General features: G+C 61.5%; 2 protein-coding genes across 5 annotated transcripts in view; one reads left to right on the top strand and one right to left on the bottom strand.

Annotated features, from left to right (window-relative positions):
• The first annotated feature begins 3,044 nt into the window (after positions 1–3,044).
• IDH2 (isocitrate dehydrogenase (NADP(+)) 2) lies at positions 3,045–7,359 on the top strand. The gene is made up of 11 exons (XM_055817575.1): positions 3,045–3,203; positions 4,252–4,343; positions 4,700–4,865; positions 5,283–5,443; positions 5,533–5,676; positions 5,802–5,938; positions 6,076–6,227; positions 6,320–6,432; positions 6,506–6,603; positions 6,758–6,850; positions 7,153–7,359. The coding sequence occupies exons 1-11, from the start codon at positions 3,113–3,115 to the stop codon at positions 7,238–7,240; spliced, it is 1,335 nt and encodes a 444-aa protein (XP_055673550.1). The 5' UTR covers positions 3,045–3,112; the 3' UTR covers positions 7,241–7,359.
• A 229-nt stretch (positions 7,360–7,588) lies between these two features.
• ZNF710 (zinc finger protein 710) overlaps positions 7,589–23,654 on the bottom strand; it is a 32,967-nt gene continuing 16,901 nt past the window's right edge. The window contains exons 1-5 of one of the 4 annotated variants that reach the window (XM_005239412.4): positions 22,242–22,344; positions 11,724–13,176; positions 10,538–10,729; positions 9,879–10,053; positions 7,589–9,753 (exon numbers count right to left, since the gene is read on the bottom strand). In XM_005239412.4, the coding sequence (XP_005239469.1) occupies positions 9,581–9,753; positions 9,879–10,053; positions 10,538–10,729; positions 11,724–13,148 (1,965 nt within the window). In that variant the 5' untranslated portion in view covers positions 13,149–13,176; positions 22,242–22,344 and the 3' untranslated portion in view covers positions 7,589–9,580. Of the gene's footprint in view, positions 9,754–9,878; positions 10,054–10,537; positions 10,730–11,723; positions 13,177–13,749; positions 15,896–20,930; positions 21,259–22,241; positions 22,345–23,654 lie in introns of those variants that run through there. The other 3 variants (XM_027789539.2, XM_055817565.1, XM_055817557.1) reach the window with 3 other exon arrangements.

The raw sequence follows: 23,654 nt of genomic DNA, 5'->3' as shown, positions 1-23,654 counted from the left end.
CAAAGGGCCGCCCCGCCCGGCCGCCCCCACCGCCGCTCCCGCCGCCGGCCGCCACCGGCACCGCTACCGCCACCGCTACCGGCACCGGCACCGCTCCCGCTGTCCCGCCCGCCGGGGGGGCCGGGACCGGGGAGGGGGGGGTGGGCGGTCCCAGTTCTGGGGTGCGGGAGGTGAGGGGGGCTCTGGCTCAGCGGCAGGGCAGGGGGAGCCGCGGAGGGGGGCCGGCTGGGGTGTCCCCTGCCCCCCCGGGGGTGACGCTGGCCCACCCGGTGCCCCGTCACCCTCAACGCAGCGAGGGGCCCAGCAGCGCCGTGGGGCCGGTGCAGAGAGTGGCTTTGGGGGGCGGCAGTGTGGGGGAGAGCCCGTAGGGAGAGGGATGCTGGGGGCGGGTGCAGCCCTGGGAGCAGAGGTGTTGGTGCTGTGCAGCAGCTGCAGGGTTGGTTGCCCAGTGTGTGGCATTGCTGGGGGGGTCCTGGGGGTGACATTGCCTGGGCATGCAGGCATCGCTGGGGGGTCCTGGGGGTGACAGCTGGCTCCTGGCGCTTCAGGGTAACTCCTGGCTCCAGGCATCTCACGGCGATCCTCAGTTCTACGTGGTTTGGGGGAGCCGGTGGCTCCAGGTGTCCCTGTGGTGACACACTGGGAGTTGGATGCTGCTGCTGGGTGGGCATTCTGCTGTCCCAGGGTGTGAGGAGCCAGGCAGCAGAAACCGATGGCCTTGGCAGGGGCTGGCCCGTGCTCTGTCACAGAGTGGGGGGCAGCCATGCCCTGGGTACAGAGGGGTAAGCAGGGCAGGGGGCTGTGTCATGGATCTGAGCTGGGTAGGGGACATAGCTATGCTCCAGCAGGCAGGGCCCCCCCCCAGCCCCAGAGCAGAGCTGCCAGCCCAGCTGCAGCAGCAGTGACAGCCCTCCCCCAGAGCCAGTGTCATGGCCACCAACCTGCCAGTGGGCACTGGGCCAGGTGGGGTCCCAGGCAGGGGTCCCAGGGTCAGCCAGCCACGGCCCTGCATCCCCCTGCCCGTGTGTCCTTCCAGTGCGGCCACGCAGTGTGCAGTTTACATCCCTTCTCCCGTTCCTGAGAGCTGCCATCTGCCCGCTTGGACCACCAAGCCCCTCGGCAGCCCAGCTGCTCCGCCTGACGTTGCACCGTGTCCCCAGAGCAGCTGTGCCACCTTGGCTCGTGCGGCACGGGCAGCACTTGGCCGTGCCACTGGCACACACACAGCGGCTCTGCTGCAGGCAGCTGCCTGCTCTGTGCACCCCTGGGCCTGGGGGGGGGGGAGGCGTGGGGAGAGGGTGTGGGGTTGCTGGTTGGACTCCACAGCCTGTGTCATCCCTGGCCCACGTCACAGCCCCCCAGCCCGCAGGCCAGCAGCTCCCAGCAGTGCCAGTGAGGGAGGCCCACGTCTGGGGGCCGTGCACTGCCCCACTGGGCACACAGCTCCCTTCAGCCCCCCTGGTGCCCCCCTCCCGGGGCAGACGTGGGGCTGCCTGCAGGCAGCGGTGCACGCTTGGACAGACACCACCACCCCCCTCCAGGTCCTTGCTCATTCTCGGGCAGGGGTCTTGGTGTCCCTCCCAACCTGCTGGACACGTCACTCCCCAGAGGCCCCGGCTGTCCACAGCCAGCCCCTAGGGACCCTCCTGGGGCCAGCCACGCTCGGGGGAAGCTGGTTTGGCAGCAGCCTGGGGCGTGTGGATTGGGCTCCGGCCAGGGATGGACTTCTTTGTTTGAAGGCAGCCCTTCCCTGGGACAGTGCCACATGGCCGCTCTCATCAGCGCCAGCAGAGCCTGTGCTCCGTGGGGGGACAGCCGCCGCGCTGGCGTGACCTCGTCCCTGCAAGAGCCGCGGTCACTGGGTGGCTCTGACCGCGGGGCCGGGCTGAGGGCAGCTGGGGGGGCCAGCGCTGCGGCCCAGCACAGCTGGGCAGCCCCCCCCCGGGGCACTGTGCTGAGGGGGCAACTCCACCCACTGCCCAGCTGTGGGGCAGCCCCAGCTGTGCTGGCCATGCGGCTGCAGGGCTGCTGGCAGGACTGGGCGCCACAGGGAGGGCAGTAGGAGCGGGGATGCCCAGGACCCCAGCACTGCTGGGGAGCAGTGGGTGTCAGCCCCCCCTTACTGCTGGCAGCCCCGCAGGCTTCTGCTCTGGTTAATGTTAAAGCCAGGCAGACGTCAGCCTGCCCAGCCCTGCCTCCCCCAGCCCCTCTGCCTGGGCCCGCAGCTCCAGCAGGACTGTTTTTCCTCCCAGAGCGGGATCTGCCCGTCCCCTGTGGCTAAAAAAAGCCATCGGCTTGGCCCACGCAGAGGGACAGCAAACCTCCTGGGCTCAGCAGCTGCCTGGCTCCTGGGCACGTTCTTGGGGTGCCCCTGGGTGGCATCACCCCCCTCCTCCCCATGCTGGGGTCAGGCGAGGAGAAGGTCTGCCAGGGAAATGGCAGCAGCTGCATTTCCCCACAGCCACCCGTCCCGGGGGGTCCCGCGGGGTCCAGCTGCCCTGAGTCACGCGCTGGCAACGTGCAGGATCACTCGCTTCTATGTAGGGAAAGCCTGAGCTGGGTCCAAGGCCTGGCCTCAGCGGGCAGCGTGTCCCCGACCCTGAGGTGCTGGGGGGGGCGATGTCCCTTTGCTCTTTGCTCCTTTACTAGGAACAGGGACAACCGCAGACCCTCCCGCTCCTCACACCCCACGCCGAGGAGAACCCGGGGGGAGCGGGATGCACGCGGGGGCGGGGGACACGACCTTGCGTGCCCGCCCGACGCCTGCTCCCAGGACCCCGGTGAAAGCTGATTCCGGGCTCGCCGGTCACCTTGTGCTTTGGCACCGGCTGCACCCAGCAAGTGGCATCTCCCCCCCGCCCCCACCCACCCGCGGAACAGGGGGGCACCCTTCCGCCTCGCGACCTCTCGGAGAGCATCACCCCCGTGGGTGTTTTGCGGATGGGGTGCGCTGCGTGATGGGGGGGTGGGGGGGAAGCCGAGGCCCGGGATCCCCACGGGGGGCCCTGCGCAGGGCCCCACGGGGGGGGCCGGGGCACGCACCGCCCCGGGGCGGAGCGAACCGCGTCCCCGCTCCGCCGCCCCCGGCGCGTCCGCCCCGTCGCGCCCCGCCATGGCCGCCCGCTACCTCCGCGCCGCCCCGGCGCTGAGCCGCCTGGCCCGCTGCCCCCTCCCCGCCGCCTCCGTGGGGCAGCGCCGGCACTGTGAGTGGGGGGTGACCTTGGGGGGGTGGCAGGGGGGGGCTCGTGCCCTTGGGGACGGAGAGGGCGGCCGCTCCCGCCCCGAGTGGGGCTTGCACCAGTCCCGGCCCCACCGAGGGGTCTGCACGCTGGGACCGCTCGGGTTTCTGGGTTTTTTTTTTTCGGGGGGGACGACGGGATTTTGCACCTGGATCCGGCCCCCGGCTTAGAGCCCGTCCCGGGGAGTGGGGGGCTTTGCTCCCGCTGACGGAGGCGCGCGGGGCTTTGCTCCCGGTCCTGGCTCCACGTGGGGGTTTGCAGCCCGACCCTCTGCCGGGTTTAGCCCCCAGGAGGGGGTTTGCTCCCGGTGCCGGTTCCACGTGGGATTTTGCGCCGCGGCTCGCACTGGCTTTGACCCTGGACGAGCTTGTTCCTGGTCCCGGTCTCACGTGAGGTTTTGCCACCCAGCTTGGCACTCAGAAGGGTTTGCTCCTCGTCCCGGTCCCACGTAGAGTTTTGCAGCCTAACTGCACCCAGGTCCCACCCTGGGGGGGGGTTGCCTCTGGTCCAGGTCCCACATGGCATTTTGCAGCCCGACCCACGGCCAGGCTTGGCACCCAGAGGGGTTTGCTCCTGGTCCCGGTCCCGTACAGGGATTTGCAGCCCAGCCTGCATCCAGGTCCAGTGCTGAGAGGCGTTTGCTCCTGGTCCCAGTCCCGGGCTGGGTCTGGCCCAGGAGGGGTTTGCATGCAGTCCTCGTCCGGGTCTCACGTGGGGCTTTGCACCCGGGTCTGCCCTGAGAAGGGTGTGCAGTCCACTGCCACATGAGGGGAGCACCTTGTGTGCACCCTGACCTGCACCCAAGCCCTGCCCCACGCAGGGTTGGCATCATGAACTGGCCTAAATCCCAGAGGGGTTTGCACCCCGACTTGCACCCATTCCTGCACGGGTGGCACCTGACCCCTGCCCAGCGGGGCCTCGTGGTCCCCACGGGACATCTCCTGGCCCCACGCCAGGGTGCAGAGCTGTGGGGCTGGCTGTGCGCCCCTAACGCCATGCCACCACTCCCCAGATGCCGACAAGCGGATCAAGGTGGCCAACCCGGTGGTGGAGATGGACGGAGATGAGATGACACGGATCATCTGGGCCTTCATCAAGGAGAAGGTAACGGGGGTCCCGCCTGGCGCACAGGCGGCTGGTGCACCAGTGGAGCTGGCGGGTGTTGTAGAGGGGAACAGGTGGCTGTTGTACAGGGGAAGGGCAGTCCCTGTGCGCTGCCCTCCCTGTCCCTCCATCCGTCCTCTGTCCGCCCGTCCGTCCTCTGTCAGTCAGGAAGCAGGTGGCGAAGTCAGCACAGCTTCCGGCAGGACCTGGAAGTGGGGAGGTCCCAGGCAGGGGGGACTGTCCTGAGCAGGGGGGACCGTCCCGAGCAGGCAGCCATGGCTGGGCTCAGGGCTGGGGCTGTTCCCTGGGCACCCCACACTGTCCCCCTGCTCTGATGCTTTCCCGGGACCCCCCAGCTCATCCTGCCCAACGTGGACGTCCAGCTGAAGTATTTTGACCTGGGTCTGCCACACCGGGACAAGACAGACGATCAGGTCACCATCGACTCGGCGCTGGCCACCCAGAAGTACAGCGTGGCTGTGAAGTGTGCCACCATCACGCCGGATGAAGCCCGGGTGGAAGGTGGGCAGGGGGTGAGGGGCCACGGTGGGGGTGGTGCTGGCAGCCCCGTGGGGTGCTGAGCCCCCCGTGTGTGCCCAGCCTTGCCGGGTCAGCAGTGCCTCCCCCCCAGCTGGCTCAGGTTTCTGGTGCATCAGGGGCTGCACTGCTGCCTGGGCTGGGGGCCCCCTCACCACCCTGGGGTGCTCGGGGTGCTGTGGGGACCCCACAGGTGCAGGGCTGGGGACAGACTGGCCTCTGCCCAGTGCCAGTCACGAGCCCGTGGTGGCTGCCCCTTTCCTTGGCTGGCCGGGCAGTGGCACTCTGGCAGCAGCCCATGGCACGGAGGAGCGGAGGCGGGCAAGCAGGGGCTGGGGTGACTGCTGGGGCTGTGCCTGGCCCGGGGGTGTCCCTCGGGGGCCTCACCTCTGTGTGCTACAGAGTTTAAGCTGAAGAAGATGTGGAAGAGCCCCAATGGCACCATCCGAAACATCCTGGGGGGGACGGTTTTCCGGGAGCCCATCATCTGCAAGAACATCCCCCGCCTGGTGCCTGGCTGGACCAAGCCCATCACCATCGGCAGGCATGCCCATGGTGACCAGGTGAGCCCCCTGCAGCGGCTGCCTGCGGCGTGGGGGTGTCTGGCAGCTCCTGTCAGACCCTGCCCAACCCTCTGCCCTGCCCCTTGCAGTACAAAGCCACCGACTTTGTGGTGGGCAAGTCTGGCACGTTCAAGATGGTCTTCACACCGAAGGATGGCAGCGGGGTGAAGGAGTGGGAGGTGTACAACTTCCCCGGCGGCGGCGTGGGCATGGGCATGTACAACACGGATGAGGTAACAGGGTGGGCTGGGGGCAGCAGGAGAGGTCCCCGTGGAGCAGCATGACCTGCCATCTATGGTGGACCTGGCCAGGCTGGTGGGACAGGGGTCCCACAGGGGTCTGTGCATTTCCCTTGCAGTCCATCTCGGGCTTTGCTCACAGCTGCTTCCAGTACGCCATTCAGAAGAAGTGGCCTCTCTACATGAGCACCAAGAACACCATCCTCAAAGCCTACGATGGGCGCTTCAAAGACATCTTCCAGGAGATCTTCGATAAGTATGGACTTGGCGGAGCTCAGGCTGGGGCAGAGATGCCTGGGCGAGGCTGGCTGCCCCTCCTGGGCGGGGCATTGCCCAGGGGTGACGCTGGGACTCGGCCAGGTACGGCTGACGCTCCCCTCCCTGGGCTCCCAGGCACTACAAGACAGAGTTTGACAAGCTGAAGATCTGGTATGAGCACCGGCTCATCGATGACATGGTGGCCCAGGTGCTGAAGTCTTCTGGCGGCTTTGTCTGGGCATGCAAGAACTATGATGGGGACGTCCAGTCAGACATCCTGGCCCAAGGTGGGGTGGTGGGAGAGTGTGGTGTGGGGCAGGTTAGGGTGGGCTGCATGCACCCCCCCTCCCAGGGCCACCCTGACCTCGTCCTGCCACAGGCTTTGGCTCCCTGGGGCTGATGACCTCTGTCCTGGTGTGTCCGGACGGGAAGACCATCGAGGCTGAGGCAGCCCACGGTACCGTCACCCGCCACTACCGGGAGCATCAGAAGGTGGGTGCCCTATGTTGGCGGTGAGCTGCCCGCGTGCTGCCCGCCCCAGGCACTGAGCGCTCTCTCCATTCAGGGACGACCCACCAGCACGAACCCCATCGCCAGCATCTTCGCCTGGACGCGTGGCCTGGAGCACCGGGGCAAGCTGGACAGTAACCCGGAGCTCATCAAGTGAGCAGGGTTTGGGTACTCCAGGGTGGGGGGTGTTGCCAGCAGCCACCCCTGGTGCCAACCACCCCGGCCGCAGCAGTGCCGGGGTCCACAGCACAGGGTGCCGGTGAGGTGCTGGCTTTGCTAGAGCCGTGTGCTGTCCTGCTGTCCCCAGGTTTGCTCAGACGCTGGAGAAGGTCTGCATAGAAACGGTGGAGAGCGGGACAATGACGAAGGACCTCGCTGGCTGCATCCATGGTCTCGCCAAGTACGTGTGGCTCCCGGGGCGGAGCAGTGAGGGGGAGCCGCTTGCCACGATGGCAGGCTGGCCATGCAGGGTGGCTGCTGGCCTCCAGACTGTCCCTGGGGACTTGGGGTGTCTATTTACAGCTCGTGGGGTCGGGCTGTGCCTGTGGCTGGGCAGGGGCCACGTCCCGCGCCCAGGGCAGTGCTGCCAGCCCCAGCTCTGCCCTGCAGCCAGGCTGGCTGCTGCCTGTGGTGGGAGTGGGCAGGGTACCCCCCTCCAAGGCTGTGGGACCCCTCCAGCCCCTCTCTGTCCTCCCCCTGCAGTGTGAAGCTGAATGAGCACTTTGTGAACACCACTGACTTCCTCGACGCCATCAAGAACAACTTGGACAAGGCCCTGGGCAAACAGTAGTGGGACGGCAGGGCAGGGGGCACCCATCCCTGGTGTCACCCAGATGGATGGGGACCCGCCCCCACTGCTGGCTCACCGACACGGCTCAGGAACAGTTGGAATAATTTTTATAAGCAGTTTTCTTACGAGTGTTTTTAAAGCCTTTCTAGCAGGGTTGTGTAGGAACTGGGGAGGGGGGGGGAACTGGGGTGGGGGGCTGTTCCACACCGATCCATGTACCCTCCCACCTCGTGGTGCCAGCAGCCATTAAACACCTCACTGGCCAGCGGCATGTGGTGGTGGCACGGCTCTCGTGGCGTGAGCATGGGGGGGGGGGTGGGGGGGCAGCCACAGGAGGCAGCCAGCAGCTAAAGAATATGCATTTATTAGAATTATTGCTAAACAACTCTTCAAACCAAGGAGATAAAAAAAACCAACCAAAACACAGTAGGGCTTTGCACAAGGGGTGGCTGAATGCTCTGTGTATGCGGGGGGGGGGGGGGGCATGCCAGCATGAGGGGCTGCTGGCACGAGACCCCCCACCTCATCCCACAGGGCAAAGCCTGGTACCACAGCTGCCTCCTGGCAGTGGTGAAGGTCCCCTGGGCTCGGCCTCGCCTGGCATGGAGGGGGGGACATGCGTCGCAGCTTTTTGGTAACGGGACTGAGGTAGCGTGTGTGGGGGCTGTGGGGAGGGGGCAGCACTGCCGCAGGGCAGGAGGGGGCCTGGGCTGGCACACTGCAGCCAGCTCCATCCTGCCCCGAGGCTAGAGGAAAGGGAAGTTGGTGCTGGGGGCACGGAGGGCTGAGTGGTGCCACCCCCCCAGAGCCAGCCTGGGGCTTTTGGGGATGGGGTAGATGTGCCCTGCCCTGGGGAGCATGGTGGGACCTGCACTGTCCCAGACCCTGTGCCAGTGGACCCCAGGTCCTGGGCTTGCTGCAGCCTCCCAGGGGGTACTGGTGCCCACCTGGCACCGGGCACGTGTGGGGAGTGATGCTGTGGGAGCTGCCCACCCCCTGCCCCACAGCAGGGAGGGAGGAGAGCCAGGGTGGTGGTCCCAGACCCACTGCTGCCCCAGCTACTTTCTCCCCCCCAGCACAGCACCCTGGGAGCAGAGGGTGCAAACCCACATCACTGCCTGCCAAAGCCTTTTCCTGAGCCCCAAAGCAGCCGGGGGGTGGGGGGTGGGGGGACGTCAAGGAGGGGGCACTGGCAGCACAGAGAGTGGCTGTGGTTCGTTAGTGCTTGGCTGCCCCACGGGTGGTGGGACCCTGCTCTGGTCCTCAACCCCTTCCCCCCCGCACAGCATCACCGCTCCCTGCGCACAGACCACACACGTTACACAGGTTTACAAAGCACATTGGTTGAAGGAAATAACTCGGTGAAAAGATAAATCCAACCACGCGGCACATCTGAAAAAAATAAATTACTTTCAAAATACCATCATTTGCTCAAGTTGAGCAGGGTTTGCCTTCCTTTAAATACACAGCTCGCTACAGTTGCTTTATACCCAGAGCTGCTGCTTCCTCTGAGCTTCGCCATTAGTTTGTAAGAAAATATTCTGTTTTGTATGTGCCCCGTGGCCTCACGCAGGCTGCCACAGCTTCGCCCGTGCCAGCTTGCAGCCAGTGCCAGAGCAAGCGGGACAGCTCTCGCCTGCCCGGGAGACTGGGAAGGGCAAGAAACACAAACCCACCTCCTCCCGCGGGCTGAGGGGCTTCTGCCCCACGGGGCGCTTGGGGGGAGCAGGGGGCTGGCCGGGCTGCAGCCCCAGCACAGCCGTGGGGGAGGACCCAGGAGGTAGAATAATTAGTAATGCTCATCATCTTCTGGGACGTGCCTTCCCCTGCCTGCAGCTTCAAGTGCCCCGGACACTGAAGTGCAGGCGAGGGCGAAGACAGGGGCAAGGTCCTGACGTGCCACCGCGTGGTGGGGCAGGCGGGCGGGTGGGCAGGAGTGGAGCCAGGGGAGCTCAGTGCCGGGCAGGAGAGCTGCAGGCAGCCGGTGCATAGCTCCGTGCTCCCTCTCCAGGGGTGGTGGAAGGGGTCCAGAGGGAAGGACCCCAGCGATGGCGAGAGCTCCACTGAGGCTCTGCAAGGGTCTGGCAGCGGCCTGGAGCCCAGCATGCCCATGGCAGGCAGCGACAGCTCCTCTGTGCCACCTCCAGCTTCTGCTCCCGCCTTCACCCCAGCAAAGGTTTCTGGACATCCCTCTTTTCTCCTTCACCAAGCTCAGCTGGAGCCCCCCCTCCTCTCCGGGGGCGGTGCTGCAGGTCTGGCTGGGTGCCGCAGCCCCCCGGCAGCAGCTCCTCTTACCACGCAAAGTTCACGCAGGCCCCCACCAGCTTCCTCCAGCCTCGGCTACAACATGTTGTAGTATGCCATCTCCTTCATGGCCTGCTCAGTCAGGGCATGCTCATCCGGAGGGTTGCCCACCCCCCCGTAGCCATAAGAGTTCTCCTCTTCGAAGTCATCCATCTCCTGCTGCCCATCCAGCTCGGCGTGGTCAGCCCCGGCCAGGTCCATCATGGGATCTAGGATTCAGCACAGGGACAACCAATGAAGGTCCAGGTCCAACAGCACCTCTGTCACTCCACAGGCAGCTCCCATGTGGAGCCCAAAGCTCCCCAGGAGCTCCAGCTCTGCTGGAGCCACCTACCTTGGCTGTCCAGGCTGATGTCCATCACCCCGTGCTTGACCTTCATGTGCCGGCTCAGGTTGCCCTTCAGGTTGAACTTGCTGGAGCAGTAGGGACACTTGAAGGGCTTGCTCCCCGCATGCAGGTGCATGTGGCCCAGCAGGTTGTACATGCGGTTGAAGGACTTCCCGCAGACCTGTGGGCAGCGTTCCTGGGGTCAGCAAGGGCTCTCCCGCGGCCGCCCCCGGCAAAGGGAATCAGCCGGTGCAGCTGTAGGGCTTTTCAGAGCAGGCCTTCCCCCGGGGTCCCCCCCACTGCTCCCAGCAACTTCCAAGGGTATGGGGGCTGCCTCCCTCCTCCCCCTCTGCAGTGGGAGGCCTCAGGGATGCTGTGCTGGTGTCGCTGGAAGCTCCAGCACTGATCAGAGAGAACTGTCCTTCCCTACTAGCGGCGCCCATGCCCTGCCCGCAGCAGCTGCTCCCCGCTGCGCAGCTCTGAGCAATGCGTCCGGACCAGCTGTTTGCCTGAGCGAACAGAGGGAGGCATCACAAAACTGCTTTCCTGTGACCGAGGACTCAACCCAGCCTGGCCAGGTTTCTGCGGGAGCACAGGGCACCAGGACCTGTGCTAACCCCTATCCCAGATCTGCCAAATCCCCCCCCCTGCATCCCTGACGGTACCTTGCATTTGAACGGCTTCACCGGTGAGTGCACAATCATGTGGGTCTTGAGCGTCTGCTTCTGCACAAACGTCTTGAAGCAGATGTGACACTGGTAGGGACGGACGCTGGTGTGGATCAGCATGTGCCGCTTCATGTTGGCTTGCAGGGTAAACTCCCGCCCGCACACCTCGCACTTGAACTCCTTCACACCCTGCAAGGCGTCAGGACAGCCGTGGGCAGAGGGCAGAGCAGCAGCAGGCAGGGCTCTGCCTGCAGCAGCGGGGGCCAGCACACAGCGCTCAGGGCCTCCCAACAGACCCGGCAGGAGCAGTGCTGGGCACAGTGCAGCGCAGGGACCTGCGCCCCTCAAGGGGCATGGGTGAACTGAGCTGAACCCTTCCTGCTCCCCGCTCCTTCTGTGAGCACAGAGTGGGCCCTACCAAGAGCCTGGGGCCATCCCTGCGCTGCCCGGGGGGTGTGTGTGTGGTAATTTCCCCTGCCGGGTCCTGCAGCGGGCAGGATCCTGCCTCACCCCCAGACACCATCTTCTCACCCACCCTGGAAATGCATTTACACTTGGAAAAACTGGTATCGGGTCAGTGCCACTGGAGCGAGAGCAGCTCCACAAAGCAACGCCCATGGGTAGGAGCTGGCTGGGGAGCACGGCTGCCGGACGGCAGCAGACTTGGCGTGGGGTATGTTTGAGAGCCCTGCCCGAGCCCAGCAGCGTGTGGGAGGTGGGCTGCAGGGAGCGTGGCCAGACCCGCTCTAAGCAGAGCTGTGAGACCCGGCTCCGCTCTCCTGCTCAGGCCAACTGCTCCCCCTTGAAAGAACGCCCTGAGAAAGGGCAAACCCCTCTTTCACAGCCCGCCGGGAGGGGCCGTGGCAGCATGTGGCCAGGGTCCCCCAAGTCATCCTGCTGCAGCAGCAGGTCTGAGGACCCCCTCCCTGAGGGTGGCAACGTCCAGGAAGAAAGGAGGCTGGACAGCCTTGGGGACCCTGCCCGTAACGATGCATTTTCACTGCTAATTAATGACCCCTAGCAAATGCCAACCACCTCTGCCCACCCGCACCACCCGTCTCCCAGGGCTGGTCAGGACTCTGGGGCACCAGGACACCCCTCTCGCCCAACACCCACATCCAGAGCTGGCACATCTCCTCCAAGCATGGCAAGGGCAGCATCCCATGGATGCCCCGGCCCCTACCTTGTGCGTGAGGGAGTGCTGCTTGAGGTGGTGGATCTGGCTGAACTCCATCCCACACTCGGTGCAGACGAAAGGCCGGACGTTCTGGTGCTTCAGCATGTGGTTCTGCAGCTGGCTGCGGTAGTGGAAGGACTTGCTGCACTCCAAGCACTGGTACAGCGTGGGGCCCTGGTGCGTGGAGAGGTGCCGCTTCAGCTGGGTGAGCGTGGAGAAGTCCAGCCCGCACTCCACACAGACGTGGCAGCGGCCGCTCTCATGCTTCACCTCGTGTGCCTTCAGCTCGCTGGGGTAGGCGAAGCCCCGGCCGCAGAAGCGGCAGCTGTAGGGCTTGATGTCGGTGTGCAGCAGCATGTGCCGCTTCAGGTGGCTGGTCTGGGTGAAAGCCTTGCTGCACACCTCACACTTGTGGGGCCGTGTGCCCTGGTGGGTCAGCAGGTGGGTCTGCAGGTGACTGGGCTGCTTGAAGAGCTTGTTGCAGTGGGGGCAGGAGTGGGGCTTGATGCCGTTGTGGCCCAGGATGTGGGTCACCAGGTTGTACTTGGAGGTGTAGGACTTCTCACACATGCGGCACTGCCAGCGCTTCTGGCGGTCCCCAGCTTCCACCAGGTAGGAGTCATCGATCTGCACGTTGATGTCCAGTCGGTCCAGCTGTGCCTTCTTGTTGCGCTCGCTGGTGGCACCAGTCGCCTCCGCCTCCAGCTCCCCTGGCTCCTGCCAGGCGAAGCCCTGCTCGCTCTTCACCTGCTCGGGGGATGCTGGTGCAGGGGCTTCTGCCTCGCTGGGGGATGGGGCGCCTGCCTCAAAGGCGCACTCAGTCCGCAGGTCCCCCGCGGTGGCACCATCTGCTGCACCAGTGCTCCTCAGGTGACGCTCGGTGCCCTCCAGCTCCTGGTGTGCATGCCGGCGCAGGTGCCGCAGGCGCCGGGGTTTCCTGCCAAAGGTGCCAAGGTCAATCATCTTCACGGCGCTGCTCTGCACCGTCTGCTCCTGGCTGGGGTCCTGGAGGTCGGACTGGTGGCTGCGCTGCTGCTCGCCCTCTTCGTCCCCAGGGATGGACACTTCATACAGCACGTCATCCTCCGCCTCTGCCTTCTCACACTTGACCTTGGGCACCAGCCTCACTGGAGGCCTCTTTCTCCTCCGGGCATGCTTCTCCAGGGAAGACTCTGCCTCCAAGGCATCCTCGTCCTGCCCATCCCCTGGCACCTGCCCCTCACCCTCCAGCCGGCACTCACCCTCCGGCTCCCCAGGCTCCACCGCAGCAGTGTCCGGCAGCTCCCCTCCCAGCCCTGGGAAGAAGCCCGAGGGGCTGACTGTGGCCCCAAGCAGCTCATTCTCAGACACCAAGCCCAGAACCGCAGCCTGCGCCAGGGACAGCACCACCACCGCGTCCGTCTGGGTCCCGCACTCAGTGAAGCGATCCATCTCTCGCCGCCTGCCTACGCTGTCATGGCTGGGGAGGGAGAGAGAGAGATGGCTGTTACCCCCCCTGGCACCCCTGCCACCACACAGCTGCTGGGGACACCACTCCACAAAGGACTCGTTCAGCTGTCACCCATTTCCTTATCACCATCCCCAGTGACCCCCAGACCAACACAGGTGTTGCCAGCATGGGTCGCCAGCACCCCAGGGTGTGGAGCAGCGTGGCCATGGTGATCTCAGTTGCTGGTGGATCAGGGAGCCAGGATGAAGGGGGGGATGGCTCTGCATCCGCTATCAACATTTCTGTCTGCACTATTGAACCCCGAGACTGAGGTCTGGCTCCTCGCATGCCCCAGAGCTCCGTGGCAGTGACTCCCAGGGACAGGCACCCATGCAGTTTGCAGGACCAGTCAAGAAAGCTGAACATGCCACTCTGTGCTCCTTGGGGGAGGGAGAAGCAGCAGCAAAGGGCACAGGGAGCTCAAGGAACCAAACCTCAAACCTTTCTCATTGGGAGCACGTAGAAAAGTGGTCAAGCTGCCATGCTCACAAGCCCAAGCGAGGCACATGTTGGAGGCTCCGCTTGGCTCGGCCGGTGGCTCACCTGCGGGGGTCCAAGCATCACCGCAGCGTGGGAGGCAGGTCAGGTCTGGGTGCGCTGGCCCGAGGCAGACAGCACTGGTGCCCTGCGAACCCCCTTGCTGCTCTGACCCACCCAGCCCTGTGACAGCCAGGCTCCAGCTTCACCTTCCCTGCCTGGCCCACCCCTCTGGTCTCACAGCCCCCTCATTGCCATGGCAAGCGCCTCCTCTCCCCTTTGCTTTTATTAACGCCTTTCAGCAGCGCCCTTTTGTCCCAGCAATAAGCACGCCAGGCTCCAGCAGTATTTCGTCAGGTTTTATAAGTGGCTTGTTTCCCTTTTTCCTGCCTCCCTCCCCCTGCAGCACTACTGACCAGCACAGCTTGCTCAGGGTTACGAAGTCACTTTTCAGAAGGGGGCTACGGAGTCAGTTAAAATCCCTGCAAAAGCCACAGTCCTCCTAGTGCAAACAGAGCAGCAGCCAATGCCCCCTAAAGCTGAGAAAGTCTGAGTCTTCTCCCATGCACCACCGCCCCCCCGCCCAAGGTGCCCCACGAGCGTCTGTGCCCGTGCCAGCACACGGTGCCCAAGTTACACAGGGAAGAGGCGCAGGACATGGGCAGGTCAGAGCAGGATGATCCAACACTAATGCCACCCTGGGGCACATGACAAATGGACCACAACCGATTTATCCCCACTCAGACACTTGGGACCCAGAGACATATCCCCACCACCCTCTGGGAGAGCTCCTGACAGGATCCTGCAGGACTCCAGTCCCAACCTTGTGCTATTTAACTATCCCATCCCATTTCAGGAAGGAAGTCAGATCACTGCTCGGGGATGACACACAGAGCGATGCTCACTTGCGTGGGGAGGAGTGTACTGCCACACTGCGTGCTGGCACCACAAGATCCCCTGAGCAAATAAACCTGACAGACATGAAGGGAGACCACAAGGAGAAGGACGAGAGCACAGATGAGGTCACAGAGGTGGCTGCAGGGCGCAAGGCAGCCGCCCGGACCTGCGAGCGATGCAGAACCTCCAGCAACTGAGGTGGGTGGCTGGCAGAGGCGTGCCAGAGCCGACCAGAGAGGCAGCACAAGGAGCCACTCCAGTGCTGCTGTTCACTGCATCTGATGCTGGTTACTGTGGAGCTCATGTGGGAGCAACACACTGTGCCGGCCAGGCTGGGAAGTACAGACCTGGAAGGTCACATAGGCACACCCAGCTTTGACTGGAAGGACAAGCTGCCTGCAGTGGAGAAGCGAGGAGAGTACGTCTGCCTAGGGCAGTGCACCAGGAGATAGCAGCAACGCCAGCAATATCACCTGTGGGACCACAGCAAACTCACAGGGGCTACAGTTTCAGTGGCAAAAGTCAAACAAGCAGAAAACTCGACGCTCACATCGTGCCTACAAGCGGTCACCGCTGGCCTCACCCAGCAGCTCCTGGGCCACGGGTGCTGGGTCTGCAGCAGCACCAGGTGTGGGGCACCCTGGGGATGGCAGTCCTGCTCTTGAGCCTGTGACAAACTCGTGCCAGACCCACAAGCTCCCTGTGTCCTGGCGGTCTCCAGGGACCCACCAGCCCGGAGAGCGGGGCACAGTTCCACGAGCCCTTCTGAAGTCAGTGTTCCACACCGGGCAGACGGAGCCTGCACCCGTCCCACCAGCACCAGCCCTGTCTGGAGAGCCCAGGGGCGGCAGGCCAGCAATCTGAGGAATTGCTGCCATAAACAACCTGGGAATCTGGGATAGCAAAACAACAGAGAAGCTGCTGCACAGAGGAGCGTGGGGCAGGCACCACCATGCCTCGGGAATGCTGTTTTGTCACCCATACCCAGATCCCTCCGGTCAGCGTCTGCAGGTTCCTTGGCTATTCAGGCTGGGAAACAGGGAGAGAAGACAGCAGACAAAGCAAAACAGTGACAGAGAGATGCAATGGCGCAAGCAGGCACCCACTGGTGAACTGGGGAAAGACGCACAGGCTGCCAAAACACTCCCTTCAGCTGGAGGGTAGTTTATCTGTTTAGTTTTGTAAGGATTAGAAAACACTTTAGGAACATGCTCATGTTCAGCTCGCTTGTGCCCAGGGGCCCCGACAGCCCTGTACCCACCCCAGAGAGGCTGGGGCAGGGTCCTGGAGGGATGCAGAGCCTGGAGCAGCGGTGCCCGACACTCCCTGGGGCGGCCGGCGAGGATGGGCAGGGAGGCGCTTGGAGAGCCGCCACCAGATGAAAGCGAGGAGGCCGCCGCTTCCTCCTGCGGTGAGGAATGTTCTCCTAAATATAATTATTTCTGCAGATACAACAAAGAGAAATCCTATGGGGGAGGTAAAACAGGAATAAACTCTAAACCAGATTATGTTGCGGTCCCAGGAGCACCTGCACGGCGTGAGAAGCCATCCTGGGCTAGATAACCGCTCTCTCCAAGCGGAAAACCCCTGCTTTATCAGGTTATCATCCCCATGGTTCTCACTGTGGCACCCACATGGCTTCCATGCTGTGTCCCACCAGCCAGGCCAGGTACAGGCTGCAGGGACAAGTGCTGGCCGGAGCACATCAGCCTCTCCACTGCAGGCAAAGCCACAGGCAGCTGCCTCCTCCTGCTGGTTCCTGTACAGTCCCCGTGAGTGTGGCCTGCACGTCCTCTCACACCGCCTCTGTGCTCACCAAAGCACCGGGCCACAGTGCACACATCCCTCTGGGGAAGGGGAAGTGATGGGGAAGGGGAGAAGAACTGGCATGAAAAGAGGAAGGGCCGGAGAAGGGGAGAGACACTGACTACGCGGGATCTGCTGCCTGCAGGATCAGCACCCGGGGTTCAGGTCCTTCCTTTGCATCCCCCCCGTGTGCTGCTGGATCCAGCCCCAGGGTCAGGGTCACCCACCCCACAGCTCAGCACATGGCGTGCCAGAGCAGAGGGGATGCTCAGGGTTGGGAGATGGGCAGTGGGCTCTGGTACCCACGGTGATGCCACTGTCCCCAAGCTCCAGCACCCTCCGGCCACGGCCCTTGCCTGAGCAGGAGGAAGGTCCCAGCCGAGCATCCCTGCCTGCCTGGGCATCCCTTCCCAGGGAGCGCCAGGAGGGAGACAGGCTGTGCAGAGCCAGCAGCCAGAGACTGGGCCTGGGGGGGGGCAGCCAGAAATGGAGGGGAGACAAGGGGGTCGGCTTCTGGACCTCGCACCCCCAGCCCCCGGCGCAGAACGGGTAGAGAGGAGATGGAGGAGGATGGGGGGGGGGGAGAAGGAAGAGGATGGGGGGGGGGGGGGGGGAGGAGGAGGAAGAGGATGGGGAGGAGAGGTGGGAAGGGGAGTGCGGAGGCAGCGAAACAAAGCGAGGAGCGGGGGAGGGCGGCGGCAGGAGGAGGAGGAGGAGGAGGGGTGGGAGGAAGGATGGGGAGAAAGCAGCAGAGGAAGAGGGAGCAGGCAGGGAGGCAGCTGCTGGCACGCACAGCCCAGTCCCGCGGCCACCCCTGGCCAGCCAGGACCCCCTTCCCGGGGAGGTCCCCGGGGGGCTCAGGCTGACCGATCCCGCAGCCCATCGCCCGGGCAGCCGTGGTGCAAGGGCAGATTGCCATCCTCCTCCTCCTCCTGTGCCCCCAACCCGGGCTCAGCCACCGCTGCCCCGTGGAGCATCCCTGCGGGGAGCAGAGCTGCCAGGGAAAACAACCCAACACAACGCACCCCCGCACCACCATCCCTGCCAGCCTGCAAGGGCTGGAGAGAATTCCCACTTCCCAGCTCCCGCTTCCCCAGCCGGCAGCGTGCCCACCCTGCCCTGCCAGCCCCCATGGGTGCCCGCCGGGGGCTCAGATGACAGGCAGTGCAGAGCCAGGGCTCTGGGGTGGCCAAGGTGAGCAGCACTGCTGCCTTTGGGGGTCTGCAAATGGAATCCTTGCTGGAACTGAGGAAGCTGAAACCAAGAGCCTGCTCTCTGGGGTCTCAGCCTAGAGAGGGGAGCTGGGGTGCCTTCACTCTGCCCTGGCGAGAGGAGCTGGAGGAGGCTGGGAAGCAGGGAAGGCCACCTGACTTGGGTTTGGATTTTGCTTTCCTCCTTGGTTTGGGGCACAGTTTCTATTTCCACATGCACTGGATGTTTCTTCCAGTCAAGATCTCGCTTTTCCCAAGGATTTCTCTGCAGCCGCTTACACAGGATAAGAAACACCCAGATGCCTGCAGTGGCGGGTTGTTACCCCAGCTCCTGGGGCAGGGGGGGCACCGCCGGATCCTGCTCCTCATGGCATGTGCCACTAAGTGCCATGCAAGGGCAAAGCAAGGGCAACACAGACCTGGACAGCCCCGCAGCCAGCTGGCAGCCTCAGGGACAGGAGAGGGGAGAAGGGACAGGAGATGGGACCCAACTATTCCCTCTAAGCCTTCAGCGCTACAGAGGGGTCAGCCGAACTCCCCAGCACAGCTCGAGGCCTCTGTCCCCAAGTACGAGCACCACAAGACACAGAAGCTGAAAGAATCATACACTCACATATCCTCCCAAGACCAGCACTGATGTTTTAAGAACAACCACCCTAAACCAGAGGCTTTTAGAAGAAAGCAAATTGTGCATTCCTACTCCGAGGCACTCTGAGAAAGGGGACGAACTCTGCTCCTCTGGGCCCTCAGCATGAAAATAAGAGCCTTGTGTTACACAAATCACTCTTTGCACTTCTCTCTATCGAATGCGTGAGCCCTGGTACATGAGAAACGAAGCTTTGCTATTCAAGAGAGCGAGGCCACAACAGCTCGCAGAGCTGCAGCTGCACAAACACTGCAGGGAGAGAAGTGGGGAACAGGACAGATGCTTTTGTTTCACTTCTCACTCTCACTTCCCTGTTCACCCTTCTCGGGTCTTGCAGAGTGGGCTGGAAACGCTGTTTCCCAACACTCTGGGAAGTACGGTTAGGTCATGTATTTCAACTCCCCCAGGAAACACCCTGACACCCCTGAGGGTGCAAAGCGCTGCCCAAACCTCTGCTCTCCAGGGAGCCGCTTGTAATCTTGATCAAGAAGCCAAAGCAGTGGCCCCAGGGGGCCTCAGGTCCAGTGCCAGACCGAGCACAGACCTGCCACAGCCAGTCCCATGTGAGGCAATCGCTCCCAGGTGAAGCAAGGTGATGCAAGCCTGGGGCCGAAGCACAGAGCATCCAGGCACTGGGCAGAGGCTCACGCAGCGCCTGCATGCCTGAATCCAAACCCCAGCCAGAGATCTCAGCCCCCTGAGAAGTCCCAGAGAGATCCCCATGCAGGAGCCTTCCACAGCCCTGACAGGGCAGTGACCAGGCTGCTGGGAGAGCTGAGGGCTGGGGACTGCTGCCGCTGCTTTCACCCTCCCAGGCACATGACCAGGGCAGCGCAGCGGAGGGAACTCGCCCCAGCAGCACCCGCTCAGCCCTGACCCACCTCAGCTGCACAAGAAGGGGCAGCGGGAAGGAAAACAAACATTAATGCACTGTCCCTCCTGGTACTGATAAAATGCCACCAGCTGAGCCCTTACAAAGACATCCCTCCAGGGCTGGGCATTTGGGAGCTGCAGCACCGGGCACACCGGGAAGACTGGCAGGCAGGACGACACAGACAGGATTCTGGCAGCCCATCCTGGCAAAGCAACAGTCCCAGTGTTGCTCCAGCACCAGGAGCTGTAGGGATGCTTTAACAAGTAAACTCCATCCCTCTGTGGAAAAGGAGACTATTAACTAGCTCTACAAAGGGCTGCACTGCCTTGATAGTGCCGCTAATAAATAAGCAAACCCTGGCCAGAGAGCATGACATGCTGGCTCCTCTGCCCGAGGGGGAGGTGGGCTTTGGGCATGCCACCCAAGAGGCAAGATGGCAGGTTGAGGGTAAGAGGAGGAGCCAGGCAAATCCCACTTTCCCCCATGATCCACCCCATGAAGAGTGAACGATGCCAAGCTGAACATTAAACCAATCCCCCCACCGCTTCCCACCTCGGTCCTTGAAACACCTCTTCTCCTGCCTTCATGCCCACCGCTCCACATGCTCCTTCACTAGCCTCTCTTTCTGCAATTGAGTTTCTCACACAATCCAAGATCTGCCTTTCTTTTCCATACGCACAAATTGAACGAACTTTTCAGTAGCTACTAATCATTCCACAGCTGGATTTGGTGGAAAGCTCTGTGCCACACTGGCTGGCAGTGTCCTGCTCCCCTTGGATGGTGGAAGACACTTGTGCAGGAGCTATGTTGCAGACTTCTCGTTGTGACCCTGTTATTTCTCCCTCCCATCATGTGGCTCTGTACCAGGTGTGAGCCGCTTGCCTTTTAAGCCTTTTCCCATTCCATCTCTCCTTGCTTGCCAACAAACAACTGCACCAGCAATGACAAATTTCATCACCCCATTTTTCAACAAATTCACAACTTTTCAGGGAAAAAAAAATTCTATGCAGAAGTCTGCTACTACACTGATTTCTCCAAATTTCTTTTCTGAGCACACCCGTGCCTTGCCAATACCCAGCAGCAATGGAGCAGCTCTGGCAAGGCACTTCCGTCTGTGCTCACCCCATCCTGCCCTTCAGTTGTCCCTTCTCTGGGAGCAAAGTCCATATTTCTTTCGCTACACACAGTGCCGAGATCCATTTTTGAGGAAGAGTTGCGAGTATCACTGTAAAAAGGCACAAGCATGGTAGTGCTGCGGGCTGGAGTCCCAGCTCTGCTGCGGGTACCAATTTTTTTAAATACTCCTGGTTTTGTGGTATCACAATTTCTGCAGCTTCCCTGGCTCCCTGTCCCCAGCCTGAGGGGACAGGCCCTTCTGCCAGGTGCCATGCCAGACACTGCTGGGGAGCGGGTCTGTTCTCCCACAGCTCTGCTCTGTCTGTACCTTTACACCTCTTCACACCTGGCTTTCCTAATCCCCTTTGCCAACTACTGCGTTGGGTGTTCAGCTCATCCCTCTGTCCCACCACTCAGATCAGAAAAAGAGAAAATAAATCAAACTTATCTTAATATTGTTCTCAGTAGGAACACAAGAGCAACTTGCCTTCCTCCCCAGATCCCAACCATGGCTGTACCTCACCGGTTTTCGCTCAGACTCTGCCATCCCTGCCCGCACACCGTAGCTGGGAACTGAACCCTCCTCTGGGCTCAGAGCAAACCCCTTGGTCGAGGTTTAGGTGCTCTCCAGCTTGTTTGCCGATGGAGACACTTGCCCACCTGCCCCCCTCCCGCACATGGAGTTACACAAACGCACTCGTTGGCATCCCCTCCGACAGCCGCATGTGCCGTGCTCCTGGTCCCCCTCATCCGTGTCCCCCGGCCGCCGCTGGGGTCCCTGCTCCGGCGCTCGTGGGAAGGTCGCACCCAGGGCCGGCAGCAGTGGCTCCTGTCCCTGCTCCTCTGGGGGTTGTGAAATTCGGGTTTCTTTCAGCATTTCTCCTCCCACTCCTGGGAGGTTTTTGTCTCGCTGCAATCTCTCTTCTTCTCCTGTCTTTTTCAACACAGCTGGGAAGAGTCAGGCTCTGCCCCGGCATATCCCTGCGGCTCCTGCCCGCCCCAGCCCCGGCCACCTCCTCCACACTCACCTCCTGGTCTTTAAGCACTTAAAATAGTTGGATTTTCTAAAAAAATAGCTTTCACTTCCTTATGTGAATTTTACTTCTATTTACCTCTCTTCCTTCATCTTTAACCCCTCATCTCTCACATGGGGCCTCTTACAGCAGACAGGTCCCCTCCTGTAGCCCAACAGCCTCTTCATCCACCACTGCATTTCTAGCTGGATTCCAGATTTCCCAGCCACTGCACTAGACTAAGAACCATCCATCTCTGGACACATTTCTCTTTCCTTTGCTGTTTTAACTCCCTTGGTTTCACCCAGCCGCTCCCAAGCAGCTCCCCTGTCTCACACCACCATCCCCTCCACCAGTGCCTGGTGCAGCTGAGCCACAACAGACGCCGATGCAGCAGCTCTGAAAATGAGACTCTTGGTAATCCTGAGCCTAAAAAAAAAAATAAAATTATGTCTGGTTCATGAAAACCTCACCTGTGCACACAAACAAGGTTTGCCTGCAATATCCTAGGTCCAACAGGAGCAAGCAGAGTAAAAGGACCAGCCGCTCCCACAAGGCGCCATCCTGGCTGAAGTCCCACCAAAAGTGCGCAGCAAGGGTCCACAGCTCCTGACTCACGCAGTGCTTGTACCCCCTGCTGAGGGGTCAGCTATGGCAAAGCCCCTTGTTTTCCATCGGGCTCCTCCTCAATCACCCCTCTCTCCCATTCCTTTACATCAGCCCCAGAGGCAGCAGGGTGAGTAGTGCAACCACCAACCTTCACCCAACCCTTCCTGCAGGAAAGGGAGTCAAGGGCAAACCAAAAATGTTTTGAGATTTACCTTTCGCAGCCTTTCTGAGGAACAGTGACCCTTCCTTGCCCAGAACACAACACCCCTCCTTGCTACCAGCCACTGCCCCATGTTATCTCTGCTCCATCAGAGAGTAAGTGCCGACACATGAGCGGGTGCCAGGGCCCAGCTGGTACCAGCAGCAGCTTATCTCATCTAACTCACCTTCGCACCTGTATTTGGCATTACAGGCTGTGTGACAAACCCAGCAGCAATCCAGGAGGGCCTCTAGGACTTGTTCCCAGCAGAAAGAAACTCAGTGGTGCAACCTGAGCAACGCAATCGAGAGCAGTTGCCCTAAATAAGCTCCTCAGCTTTAAACCTGTGCAGCGGCAAGTGCCTGGGGCTGTAGGAGCTGCACCCCATACACCTAACTGGTGGGCTCCCACCCTGCAAGAGGTGCTGTCAGGGCTGGGAGGGTGCGGGACCCCCATTGCAGAACCCTTTGTGTGATCCCCCCCAGCCGCCCTGCCCTGCTGCAGGCTGCCCTGCAGACAGTGCGGCAGAGGTGCTGTGCAAAGCCCCAGGAGTGCTGGAGTCAAGTCTGAGCATAAATTGGGGCTAAAAATGACCTGGTGAAGTTGGGCACATGGGAGTGATCTTATCGGAGTGGAGATCCGATAAGGTGGGGGGAGGAGGTGTTAAAGCTTTTCAATACTTTTAAACAGGCTGATCAACAGTTCTGTAATATTTGTGAGAATACCTTTGATTTTATTTTTCTTCCTTTCTTAAAAGAAGCTTTCATTTAAATTTAATAAAGGAAAAAATCAGTCTTTCATCTTTCTCGTGGGTTTCACATAAAGCTACTCAAAGCACCAACAAAAATTCTAAACAGAAAAATATTTTTTTTCCTGAAAATCACCACTAAAATTATTCATAAAACTGATCCAGAGCATCTGTCCTGCACCAACCCTGAGGATTTACAAGTTCATCTTGGTTTCACTAAACACTGAGCTGGGGCTGGGCAAGGGAAGGATGAAGCCACAGCTTCCCTGCACAGGACAGTGCATCCGACACAGCAGCTGGGCTCAAACATCTGTCTGGCTGCACAAGCTCCTGTCACCGGGGCTGGTCAAGGCCAGGAGCTGTGGGACATGGGGGGCACACACCAACCCTGGCTCTGTGCTGGCAGCAGCAGAACCAAAAAACCATCATTTCTTGCCCCACAGCCGACATCCAACGCAGATAAACTGGGCTGAAAATAATGAGCCAAAGTTCTGAGGAACGGGAAAGAGGATGCGTGGTGCTGGGTTGTTGCTACCAAATAAATTCTGCATTTTGAAAGGAATCAAAACAATTCTTAAATGCATTGTGTCTCCACAGTAGATCCTATCTAACTCCACTCTTTAAGGAAAACTTTTGTTAATGACTACTCTAGAAAAAAGGAAAAACCTCCTATTTATAATAAGTTGATTAGAAAGCAGAACTGCTCCCGTCAGCCTTGGATATACTTTCCGACACGGAAGAAGTGCATGATATCACGTGTATCACGTGAAGTGGTTCTGGGTGGAGGAATTTCTCTCTTTGGGGGGTTTGATTAAAAAAAAAAAGACACAACCTACAATTTGCAGGATGATA

Source organism: Falco peregrinus, chromosome 1 (assembly GCF_023634155.1).
Source record: "Falco peregrinus isolate bFalPer1 chromosome 1, bFalPer1.pri, whole genome shotgun sequence".
Lineage (NCBI taxonomy): Eukaryota > Metazoa > Chordata > Aves > Falconiformes > Falconidae > Falco > Falco peregrinus.
Note: the sequence above shows the minus strand (reverse complement) of the source record. Positions and strands in the feature narration are given on the sequence as shown.